Source organism: Cucurbita maxima, unplaced genomic scaffold (assembly GCF_002738345.1).
Source record: "Cucurbita maxima cultivar Rimu unplaced genomic scaffold, Cmax_1.0 Cma_Scf00081, whole genome shotgun sequence".
Lineage (NCBI taxonomy): Eukaryota > Viridiplantae > Streptophyta > Magnoliopsida > Cucurbitales > Cucurbitaceae > Cucurbita > Cucurbita maxima.
This window is the reverse complement of record NW_019272097.1, coordinates 363,143-375,642: the sequence shown is the minus strand read 5'-3', so window position 1 is coordinate 375,642 and position 12,500 is coordinate 363,143. Positions and strand designations below refer to the sequence as shown.

The 12,500-nt window shown below is 37.1% G+C and overlaps 3 protein-coding genes across 5 annotated transcripts in view; 1 reads left to right on the top strand and 2 right to left on the bottom strand.

Moving 5' to 3' along the window:
- Positions 1–3,138, bottom strand: part of LOC111472652 (peroxiredoxin Q, chloroplastic-like) — a 3,469-nt gene extending 331 nt beyond the window's left edge. The window contains exons 1-4 of the mRNA XM_023118271.1: positions 2,769–3,138; positions 2,536–2,673; positions 198–287; positions 1–125 (exon numbers count right to left, since the gene is read on the bottom strand). The exon at positions 1–125 is cut by the window's left edge and continues 331 nt beyond it. Coding sequence (XP_022974039.1) covers positions 1–125; positions 198–287; positions 2,536–2,673; positions 2,769–2,963 — 548 coding nt within the window. The 5' untranslated portion in view covers positions 2,964–3,138. The remainder of the gene's footprint in view (positions 126–197; positions 288–2,535; positions 2,674–2,768) is intronic.
- A 1,227-nt stretch (positions 3,139–4,365) lies between these two features.
- On the top strand, positions 4,366–6,705 carry LOC111472648 (pentatricopeptide repeat-containing protein At4g01400, mitochondrial-like). Of its 2 annotated transcripts, none has more exons than XM_023118262.1 (2): positions 4,366–4,619; positions 4,723–6,705. In XM_023118262.1, exon 2 carries the CDS (start codon positions 5,120–5,122, stop codon positions 6,566–6,568), a length of 1,449 nt encoding a protein of 482 aa, XP_022974030.1. In that variant the 5' UTR covers positions 4,366–4,619; positions 4,723–5,119; the 3' UTR covers positions 6,569–6,705. The 2 variants fall into 2 exon arrangements, with proteins under 2 accessions (XP_022974030.1, XP_022974029.1); XM_023118261.1 differs by having other exon boundaries at positions 4,366–4,647.
- A 1,549-nt stretch (positions 6,706–8,254) lies between these two features.
- LOC111472643 (60S ribosomal protein L3) lies at positions 8,255–11,046 on the bottom strand. Of its 2 annotated transcripts, none has more exons than XM_023118253.1 (6): positions 10,913–11,046; positions 10,167–10,261; positions 9,828–9,938; positions 9,418–9,722; positions 8,776–9,185; positions 8,255–8,686 (listed from the first exon to the last, which is right to left on the bottom strand). In XM_023118253.1, the coding sequence occupies exons 2-6, from the start codon at positions 10,249–10,251 to the stop codon at positions 8,428–8,430; spliced, it is 1,170 nt and encodes a 389-aa protein (XP_022974021.1). In that variant the 5' UTR covers positions 10,252–10,261; positions 10,913–11,046; the 3' UTR covers positions 8,255–8,427. The 2 variants fall into 2 exon arrangements, with proteins under 2 accessions (XP_022974021.1, XP_022974022.1); XM_023118254.1 differs by lacking the exon at positions 10,913–11,046 and adding an exon at positions 10,801–10,896.
- Between the last annotated feature and the right edge of the window lie 1,454 nt (positions 11,047–12,500).

Below are 12,500 nucleotides of genomic sequence, written 5' to 3'. Positions count from 1 at the left end.
AGAACATAAGTTTGTCTACCAGGTAATGCACCAAAGAGATCAGAAGGAACTCCCCATTCTTTTCTCACTTTGTTACCTTCATCACTTAGCAATGTGAATGGAAGTCTATATTTCTTCGCAAAAGCCTACAATTCCCAAAGATGTTTCAAATAAATTATAGCCGTTGGATCAAATACAAATTTTGGATGATGAATTACCTTGTGTGATGATGAATCATCGCCACTAATGCCTACAACCTGAGCTCCTGCTTTCTTGAACTTCTCATAAGAATCTCTGAAAGCACATGCCTGCACGAATGTTAATTTTCCGTCCTATTTGCTCGATTCAAAGTCGAGTTTTAGTTAACTTGACACGTGCTTTCAAAGCTCAAAAGTACTTGACACGTGCTTTCAGAGCTCAAAAATAAAAAACGCAAGTGATTTCTAACTTGACACGAGCTTTCAAAGCTCAAAAGTAAAACATGTAAGCAATTTCTAACGTGCTTTCAAAGCTCAAAAGTAAAACATGTAAGTGATTTCTAACTTGACACGAGCTTTCAAAGCTCAAAAGTAAAAAACACAAGTAATTTCTAACTTCACACGTGCTTTCAAAGGTCAAAAGTAAAAGATGTAAGTGATTTCTAACTTGACACGTGCTTTCAAAGCTCAAAAGTAAAAAACGCAAGTGATTTCTAACTTGACACGTGGTTTCATAGCTCAAAAGTAAAAAATGTAAGTAATTTCTAACTTGACACGTGGTTTCATAGCTCAAAAGTAAAAAATGTAAGTAATTTCTAACTTGACACGTGCTTTTAGAGGTCAAAAGTAAAAAACGTTGTCGAGACAAGCCTTTAGACCAGTTTGAAACGACTTTTAAGTACTTTTTAAGCATTTCGAAGTCAATCTAAACATATCCTTAATGTTTTTTTTTTCACTGAACATATCCTTAAACGTCAATCCAAACATGTCTTAAATGTTTTTAGTCCAAACAATTGTTAAAGAAAGTACTTTCAAAAGACATCAAACTAATTTGTCGTTTAACATTCTTTGGCTAAACTCGATTTTTTGGCAATAGTTGGATGCTCGAAGATTGAGCTTATCGACCCAAACAACCAAATCACCACTCACGTGGTATACACTAGCAACGAGCCTGGGCAACACCGAACCATTCAACTTTTAACCAAATTCATAAACCAAGACTAAGCTTATGACCCAAACAACCAAATCACCACTCACGTGCTAGAGTAATGAGCCTAAGCAACACTGGACCATTCAACTTTTTATTATATTCATGCTCCAAGACTAAGCTTCTCGACCCAAACAATCAAATCACTACTCACGTGCTATACACTAGCATCGAGCCTCAACAACACTAGACCATTCAACTTTTTACTAAATTCACTCTCCAAGACTATGCTTATCGACCCAAACAATCAAATCACCACTCACGTGCTATACACTAGCAACGAGAGCCTGGGCAACATGGGACCATTCAACTTTCTACTATATTCATGCTCCAAGACTAAGCTTATGACCCAAACAACCAAATCACTACTCACGTGCTATATACTAGCATCGAGCTTAAACAACACTAGACCATTCAACCTTTAACTAAATTCATGCTCCAAAATTAAGCTTATCGACCCAAACAACCAAATCATTACTCTCGTGCTATACACTAGCAATGGGCAACACCAGACAAGCATTCAACTTTTTACTAAATTCATGCTCCAAGACTAAGCTTATCAACCCAAACAACCAAGTCACCACTCACGTGCTATACACTAGCAACGAGCCTCAGCAACACTAGACCATTCAACTTTTTACTATATTCATGCTCCAAGACTAAGCTTCTCGACCCAAACAACCAAATCACTACTCACGTGCTAACCGCTAGCGTCGAGCCTCAGCAACACTGAACGATTCAACTTTTTACAAAATTCATGCTCAAAGACTAAGCTTTTGACCCAAACAACCAAATCACCACTCATGCACCGTAGACTAGCAACAACCACATTGGAGCATTCAACTTTTTACTATATTCATGCTTCAAGATTAAGCTTATCGACCCGAACAATCAAATCAATACTCACGTGCCTCAACAACACTGGACCATTCAACTTTTTACTATATTCATGCTCCAAGACTAAGCTTCTAGACCCAAACAACCAAATCACTACTCACGTGCTAACCGCTAGCGTCGAGCCTCAGCAACACTGAACGATTCAACTTTTTACGAAATTCATGCTCAAAGACTAAGCTTTTGACCCAAACGACCAAATCACCACTCATGCACCATAGACTAGCAACAACCACATTGGAGCATTCAACTTTTTACTATATTCATGCTCCAAGACTAAGCTTATCGACCCAAAAAACCAAATCACCACTCACATGTTATCACTAGCAACACCATTCAACTTTTTCCTATACTCATGCTCCAAGACTAAGCTTATCGACCCAAACAACCAAATCACCACTCATGCATAGACTAGCAAGAACGACTCCCAAAACAGCAGCATCAAACTAATCACATTTTAAAGCATAGAAATAGTACCTGTTTGGTGCAACCAGGAGTTTCGTCAGCAGGATAGAAATACACCACCACAGGCTTCCCTTTAAATTTAGATAAGCTCACATTCCGTCCATCCTGATCTTTCAAATTGAAAGCAGGTGGGGCTTGGCCCTTATTCACCTACCCATCAAAAAACAAACCCAAAATGTAACAACAAACACAAAAAAAAACACTTACAAATACAAAAAAACCCCCATTAAAAGATAATGGGTTACCTTAGAAGAGACGGTAAATTTGAAGGAAGAAGAAGAAGGAACAGAGGAAGGGGAAATGTGATGAGAAATCTGGGCTCCAAGAAACTGGGAAGGAGAGGATCTTGAAGGGAATGGGAGTTTGATAGAAGAAGGGGTTTTAGGAGATAGAGATAGAAGAGAAGGGAGAGAGGGGGTTGGGTGAGCGAGAGAAGCCATTTTTGGAGGGTAAAAGCTTGAGGGTTTTGGAGATGGGCGTTTGTTTTGGGTCTTATCTTGGGCGATGGATGAATCAAGAAGCTATGAGCCCCTCGTCGTGTCTGCGCGTCTACCACCATATCTGAAAGAAATGATGGGTGGAGAAGGAGATAGTAGCACCTAGATCACTCTCTTGGGCTTCAACCATTATTGACCCCACCCTACCCTCTCTATTTTACTTCGAATTAGAACCCTCTCGTTTAGATTAGAGATATCTATTTTACCTCTCGGGCTACTGATCGGCTTTAAATTTAGAATCCTTTCGTTTAGATTAGAGATATCTATTTTACCTCCTAGCCACTGATCAGCTTTGCATAAGAGAGGTCTATTTTATCTCTCGGACCACGATCAGCTTCAAATTTAGAGCCCTCTCGTTTAAACGAGAAAGATTTATTTTACCTCCAGGCCATTGATTGGCTTCACATTTAGAACCTTTTCGTTTAGACTAGAGATGTCTATTTTACCTCCTGGGCCATTGATCGACTTCAAATTTTTAACCCTCTTGTTAGATTAGAGATGTCTATTTTATCTCTCGGACCACTAATCAGCTTCAAATTTAGAACCCTTGTTTAAACTAGAGATGTCTATTTTACCTCCCAACCATGATCCGCTTCAAATTTAGAACCCTCTCGTTTAGAATAGAGATGTCTATTTTACCTCCAGACCACTCATCGCTTCAAATTTAGAACCCTCTCATTTAGACAAGAGATGTCTATTTTACCTCCCGAGCTACTGATCCGCTTCAAATTTAGAACCCTCTCGTTTAGATTAGAGATGTCTATTATGTCTCTCGAGTCATTAATCAGCTTCAAATTTAGAACCCTTGTTTAAACTAGTGATATCTACTTTACTTCTCGCCCATGATCAACTTCAAATTTAGAACTCTCTCGTTTAGACTAGAGATGTCTATTTTACTTCCCGCCCACGGATCCCTGATCCCTTCAAATTTAGAACCCTATCATTTAGACTACAGACGTCTATTTTACCACCCGACCATTAATCAGCTTCAAATTTAGAGGGGATTCTCCTTTTTAGACAGTCAATGAAGAAGAATTTTTTTCCGCTATTAAATGGGTCATAAACGAAATTATATATATTGAATTTTTAAAAAATTATGTTAGTAGAAACATTATATATGTTTAATTTTTTTTTATCATTTACTTTTAAAATAATTATTTTTTAAAAGAATAATAAATAGGAAAAAAAATTACGGAGCTATCAAGGAATTTAACCATTTTTTCTGCCATGAAATTTTAAATTTTTATTAATTAATTTATAGTTAACTTAATTAATTATTATAAGTTTTAATTAAATTTATTTCATAGAGGAAAAAAAAATTATTTAAAAAATGCACAAAACTTAATTAAAACAAAATAAAAAAAGTTAATCATCTTCCTTATCTTCCTCCTCCAAGCCCTCACAGTCGCCGCCGCCGCGGCTTCCCTGACGGCGTATATCATCTGCCCTGACTTCTGATCTCTCCCGGTGCTCATTCTGAGGTTTGTTCTTAATCTTCACATAAGTGAAATCCCTAACACCGCAAACACAAAACCAAAAATCACTGACGAGGAAGGGCTCGCCGACTATGCATCAATTTCCCATCCACACGAGTTTGAGGTATGGAAGAATCTACCGACGCGAGTAGGTGAGCCGCGTATTTCTCATTTCTGTTTGTGAAGTTAGAGATCGAGTCCTTCATTTCCATTTCCTTGTGCAATAGGTTGAAGACTTGAAGAAATTCTCACTCGTGCCTATGTTCATCGCAGTTGTAAGCACTTTTCCAGCACCTTAATTGTGAGAATCTGCTAAGAGACTGATGATCAGTGTTAATCTTATGAAATTTTGATTCTTAGAATTCCTGGATGGTTGTGATTTTTGAGTTTTTATTTATCTTCTTCAATTAGCTGGTGGAAACCTCTGCCTAGACTTCCTAAAGTTCCTATTGTTCTTCTAAACAGTGCCAATGAATTTTGTCTTTCCAACGGAGTAGTTGAATTTGCAGGTTGCGGGAAAAAAAGAATTGAGCCTCTTGTAGTTAAATTCTTCTAAAACATTTACTTAATTCATCTGGCCTTTGTTCTATCTTTCTCTGCCCATTGTGATCTGTTGCTGAAATTATGCGGCAACACCTTCTTCGTCCGTGTAACTATAAGACTATAGAAACTGTTGCTGTTCATCTTGCCCCCAAAACTCCATTGCTTCACAACTCAATCTCCTCATCATCCTCTCTTTATCAACCAGACTTAAATGTTCATAACGAATTGAAAACTCTGAATGACACCAACATAAACCATAAACACCTTGAAGAGCAACCAGATTTCTCAATTGGGTCTCCATGTAGGGTCCAGAAACTCATTGCTTCCCAATCTGATCCTCTTCTTGCCAAGGAAATTTTCGATTATGCTTGTCGTCAACCCCATTTTCGTCCATCGTCTTCCTCTTTTCTCGTTCTTATCCTCAAGCTAGGGCGCTCCAAGTACTTCTCTCTTATTAATGATCTTCTTCTTAGCTTCAAGTCTAGAGGCTACCCTCTTTCTCCAACTGTCTTCTCCTACATAATCAAAATCTATGGTGAAGCTGATTTACCAGATAAAGCTCTCAAAACCTTTTATACTATGATCGAGTTTGGCTGTACGCCATCGTCCAAACAGTTGAACCGCATACTAGAAATTTTGGTTTCTCACCGTGACTTCATTCGGCCAGCTTTTGATCTTTTCAAGAATGCCCGTCATCATGGTGTGTTGCCCAACACCAAGTCTTACAACATCCTCATGCGTGCATTCTGTTGGAATGGAGATCTTAGCATTGCCTACACTCTGTTCAACAAAATGTTCAAACGAGATGTCATTCCAGATGTCGAGTCGTATCGGATATTAATGCAGGGTCTATGCAGGAAGAATCAAGTGATTGGTGCTGTCGACTTGCTAGAAGATATGTTAAACAAAGGCTACATTCCAGACACATTGAGCTACGCCACTTTGTTAAATAGTTTATGTAGGAAGAAAAAGCTGAGAGAAGCTTATAAACTTCTCTGTAGAATGAAGGTTAAGGGTTGCAATCCTGATGTTGCTCATTACAATACAGTTATAACGGGATTTTGCAGAGAAGGGCGCGCTCTCGACGCTTGTAAGATTTTGGAGGATATGCAGTTGAATGGATGTTTGCCTAACTTAGTGTCTTACCAGAGCTTGACTAATGGATTATGTGATCAAGGAATGTTTGAATTGGCAAAGGATTATGTTGAGGAGATGACATTAAACGGTTTTTGCCCACATTTCTCTGTCATTCATACTTTGGTTAAGGGTTTCATTAACGTTGGCAGAATCGACGATTCGTGTAGCGTTCTTGAAGACATGCTAAAGCACGGGAAAGCCCCTCATTCTGAAACTTGGGAGATCATTATATCAGGAATTTGTGAAGTTGAGGACACTGTAAAGTTATGTGAAATTTTAGAGAAGATTTTGAAGAAAGATGTAAGAAGAGACACTAGAATAGTGGAAGCAGGCTCTGGGTTGGGTGAGTATTTGATTAGGAAGTTACAAGCCTCCAAATCCCGAAGGGCTTGAGTTTCTGGATATCTCCTCTCTTAACTGCTGTTTAATCTTTTCATTTCCACTTGTAAGCTTCTTGTGCACATAAATTGTGTTTATCAGGATATTTTTTATTTTTTTTATAATGAAATATATTTTGTTTAAAATGCTAATGGTCGTCGAACGTTTATTTTGAAGTTTGAACTTAGTTTCTATTTGTTCGTAAATTTTCTTAGCCAATACTTTTGGTCTTTAATGTTTAGTGTTTCATGTGTTAGTTAGGCTCTTGATCCGCGTAGACCAAGACCGAGGGTGATCACTCATCGTTTATGGTATGGACTATTAGGATATATCCCATTCTTGGGCCCTTAATCTGAATAGACCATGGGTGAACACTCATTGATTATGACATGGACTACCCGGTTATCCCATTCTTGGGCCTTTAATCTGGATAGACCATGGGTGAATACTCATTGTTTATGGCATCCCATTCTTGGGCTCCCAATCTGCATAGACCAAGGGTGAACACTCATCGTTTAAGCACGACTACTAGGGTATCTCATTCTTGGGCTTCTCATCTGCATAGACCAAAGGCAAACACTCATCGTTTATGGCATGGACTACCAAAATATTTAATTCCGTTCTTGGGCCCCTAATTTGTGTAAACCAAGGGCGAACACTCATCGCTTACATCATGGATTACCAGGGTATTTAATCTCGTTCTTGGACCCTTGATCCACGTAGACCAAGGATGGACTGTCATTGGAAAGTATACCAAACGCTCCCTATGCTTACGCACCCTCTACAAATTTAATCTTTCAAAAATTATGAAAGTCAGAGATTTTGAAAGTGACTTGTTTGGTTTGGCGTTAGTTTGAGCTTGAAATTTTTAAAAATTAAAAAAAAAAAAAAAAACTTTGCTAGGAAATACAAATCGGATTCAATGCAGACTTTGATGGGGATCAAATGGCTGTTCATGTACCTTTATCGTTGGAGGCTCAAGCAGAGGCGCGTTTACTTATGTTTTCTCATATGAATCTCTTGTCTTCAGCTATTGGGGATCCCATTTCTGTACCAACTCAAGATATGCTTATTGGGCTCTATGTATTAACGAGCGGGAATCGCCGAGGTATTTGTGCAAATCGGTATAATCCATGTAATCGCAAAAATAATAAAAATGAAAAAAATTTCAATAATAACTATAAATATACTAAAGAACCCTTTTTTTGTAATTCCTACGATGCAATTGGAGCTTATCGCCAGAAAAGAATCAATTTAGATAGTCCTTTGTGGCTCCGCTAGCGACTAGATCAACGCGTTATTGCTTCAAGAGAAGCTCCTATCGAAGTTCACTATGAATCTTTGGGTACCCATCATGAGATTTACGGGTACTATCTAATAGTCAAAAGTATAAAAAAAGAAATTCTTTGTATATACATTCGAACTACTGTTGGTCATATTTCTCTTTATCGAGAAATCGAAGAGGCTATAGGTTGGATTAGTATATCGGTTGGGTTGGGTTGATCAGTTTGAGTTCCATTTTCGTTTGAATTATAAATTGATTTATGTTGCTATACTAAATTACTAGGTCATAGTTCTAACTTAGATTACAACTCTAACTATGAATTATTTAAAAATTAGATTCAAAATTACGTGGAAGGATTAGAAATTAGATTCAAAATGTCAAACAAGAAAAAAACAATACTGAAATGTCAGAGCATATGGTAGAAGGTGAAATCAAATCCGATCAATTGCAAGCTATAAGTTCAAAATTGAAGTTTTTAGTAACAAATCAGAACACCTCAACTACTCAGAATCCTGAAATTACAGAAATAAATAACAAAAATTCATGGGTGACAGGAACATAGGCAGCAGCAGGCAGGCAGCTATAAAGCTTAAGCCTTGACGCGACCATAGAACTTCTGTTTCTCCTGTGTTGTCTGGAAGCGACCATGCCCGAACTTGGAGGATGTATCGATGAACTTGAGCTTGATCTCCTCGAGAGCCACACGGGAAGTTTGTTTGAGAAGCGACTGGCGAAGGGTGATGACCCTCTTCTTGGGTCCAACACATCCTCCCTTGATCATCAAGTAGTCACTCTTCACAATACCATAGTGAGGGAAACCACCCATGGGTGTAATCTCCTTCTCAGTCCTGTTGTTTCAAACACAAGGCAAGTACCTAATATTAGAGACTACACAAGGGAATTCCTCATGAACAAACTCGAGAAGTAGCTCACTAACCTGTCGAACTCAGTGATGGCGGTATGGGCTTCCTGTCCCGTCTTTCCAACTCTGTAGATCTTCTTGTTCATTTCAGTTCGGTGGTGGTATCCGTTCTGACCAGCCCTGGCAACTGTAAACGACACTCTAGCAGGATGCCAAGCACCAATACAAGCCACCTTCCTAAGACCCCTGTGAGTCTTTCGTGGGAGACGTGTAACGCCCCAACGAGTGACAACACCTTCGTAACCTTTACCCTTGGTCACACCAATAAGATCAATCATCTCATCTTTCTGGAAAACAGCCTCTACTGGAACTTGCTTCTCAAAGAAACCATAGGCATAGTCCACCTTCTGAGCAATTGTACCACCATTAACTTGGATCTCCATCAGGTGTGCCTTCTTTTGCTTCAATCCCTTCATCTTGGTAATCTACAACACAATGAATTATAATAATTAACATTCCTCTCACCTAATAGTCAACTAGCCCATATAAAACACCCACACCAAATAACCAAGTGAGATATCTTCATATTGTAATATAAAGAATAACTAAGGAAAAGCATGAATTCATGAATAAGTAGTCTACCAACAGACTAGATTTCTTATCTGAAATGTACCTATAATACAAGGTATCAGTTCAATTTCACTTCCATGTTGTTACCTGAGTATGGGCCAACACACGAATCACAGTAGAATATTTCTTCAGCTTCTCAAGCTTCTCCTGGATCGTTTTCTTTCCCTCATCAGATTCGTACTGTTTTGAGTATTTAGTGAAAGCCTTCTTCTTAGACTTGCACCAGTTCTTGTAGAACCTCCTCCTTACTTCTTCACTCAAATGCTGAGCCCATACAGTGCCCAAAGTGCGAAGACCGCGTGGGGTTTTCACATATCCAACAACACCAACAATCACCATTGGTGGGGTCTCAATGATTGTAACAGGCTCACATGTCTCCTTCTTGTGAAGTTCTACAAAATTAAAATACAAAACAAACCCAAGTATTAGATGAAAGTTAATGGAACTCACAGAACAAAAACCAAAGAATATATAACTTCATTCGAAGCTATACATACTTGATCCTGGCTTCTCAACCTCCCTAACAATGTGTGTCATTCCAGCCTTGTAACCCAAAAAGGCAGTCAACCTGCATGGTTTGTTTGCGTCATCCTTCGGGAAAGCCTTCACTGTGGGATGGAACAAAAATGATCAAAATAACTTAGCTCCAGATAACCAATGAATAATAAAATACACAGGTAGGCAGAACCATGTAATTAATAATGGGACGATTACAAATTAAAATAAATAAATATTTTGTGCATTAACGAATAATGATGTCTCTTAAGTTGAATTGTTCAAAAAACATATATGTTCAGATACAATAATCTAACTTAGTCAAAACGCAAAAATAATACCTTTTCCTCTGTGACGAGCTGCTCGTTTCCTTGGAAGAAATCCAAGGGAACCGTGCCTCGGGTGCTCAAATTTCCTGTGAGACATCTTCTACTTTCTTCACGTCATAAACAAACATTTAATCAATATTAAGAACATATTAAATCAAAACTCAACAAGTCGATAGACAAATCAGAAAACACAGTTACAATAAAACAATTGGAAGTCGAAATTTTTGTAAACTGACTCCTACAAACAAACGAATCAATATTAGAAAACACTTTTGAGCAGACAAATATTTTTGGTAAAGACCAATGATTTGAAATCCAGAAGGGTTACTACGGTACCATTCAACAAATCGGGGAGCGAGATCATTCTCATAACAAAATCAAAACAGCCCGAAAATCGACGAATAACCATTGGCACCATATTCATATAAACAACAAATAAAAAAAAAACATTTATATCGTGAAGTAAGAGACCTATAGATTATTCAGCAAAAGAACACAGAAGAATCTCCAATGCTACTGCATTTTCTACACCTTAACAGAAACCACACGCGAAAATGACTAGAACAAAAGAAACATCAATTATAACTGAATTAATAAATCAAATTCACTTCTCTAAAATCTGAGACAGAAAAGAATCACAAGAAACCTTAAACAAAGTCCACAGAAGCTTCTCTAAAACATTCAAACCACAGATTGTAGGATTAGGGTTAAGAAAATAAGGGAAAATCGAATGCAAAGGAGAAAGAAAGAACCCGTACTTCTCCCCTGCGGCTACAGCAACTGCGAGACGGATGAAAAACCCTAGAAGTCGTGATATATAGGTAACACAATATTGTAAGAAGCCCTAAACTATCTATAATTATACATTGACCCCGATTTCAAAAGTTTGGGCCCATTAGCTGAAATAAAATATAATGGGCCGAAATAACGGCCCTTTTAGAAAGCCCATCGGAAACTAATTTTAGGGCAAAGCGAATATAAAATGAACCTTTCTAAACAGAATTTTGATCTGTTTAAGGATTGGGTTTAGGGTTAGGGTTAGGGTTTTTGAAGGAGGGAATGATGAGCATTCTCCAGTGCTAGAGCAAAGCGGCGAACTAGGTTTGGTTGCGATGTGCCTGCACCTATTCCACACGAGATTTCTGACTCTCTTCTCTTAATCTTCTGTCTTCTTGCTTTTGTTTTGTTGAGGAATTTTTTGAAATGATTCGAGTCGATGCGAGAAAATGATTCTCTTCTCTTATTTTTATGACTTCTTTGTGTTCTTTGATAGAAATTTATATGCTTAGAATCGAGCCGAGAAATAACTCTCTTCTCTTATTTCTCTGACCTTTTGTTTTTGTTCTTTGAAAAAGAATTGTTTGCTTAGAATCGATGCGAGGAAATTATTTTCCTCTCTTAATTTTCTGACATTTTGTTTTTGTTCTTTGAAAAAAAAAATTGTATCCTTAGAATCGATGCGAGAAAATGACTTTCTTCTCTTAATTTTCTGGTTCTTGTTTTCGTTCTTCGAAGGAATTTTGAAATGCTTAGAATCGAGACGAGTAGATAGCTTTTGGAGGTTGAAATATTCAATTGTTTTGTGCCTTGTTCGGAAGGATTCTAATTTTATCACGATTTTTAGTTGCTGAATTTTCTTGATTTGTTAACTTTTGGAGGTTTTTGGTTCGTTGTTTGTCTGATTTTTGAGTTCTGTGATCCGAAATGAAAATGCAGAGTAGTTGGGGATTAGGGTTTGAAATTTGTCGCAGTCTGAATGTTTTGTGCGCAACCTTTTTGATATGGATACGAATTCAAAAAGTTGGAACAATACATATTTTACAATTATTTTATTAATAAGAATATTACGTTAATCGAATTGATTAGGAAACAACGAATATAAATCTTCTTAAAAAATGCTTAATAAATACTTAAATTTCATGTAATTTTTATTTCGATTTAAAATTTGGGACAAGAAGTAATCAATTGATTTGTTTCACCAAATAAATTTTTTATTTCCGAAATTTAAATTGTATGCGTAATTTTCATTCAAATCCGAGGGAAGATTGGATGGGTTGCAATTTGGATGTGGCCCACAAATTATGATTCGAATCGAAGCAATTTGGATAATTTGATAGGAAGGCTTTTTGTTGAGAATTATTCATTAATTAATTGAAAATTTAAAATTAATTTAAAATTAAAATGATTTACTCTAATCAAAATAATAATAATTAAGTAATGTATTACTTAATGTAATGTATCATTGAATTGAATATGCAATTTTTAGAATTACCGCATTATTTTTTTTTTTATTATTTTTTTTTTACGAACAAGAGGTGTAAATACAAAAAAAAAAAAAAAAAAAAA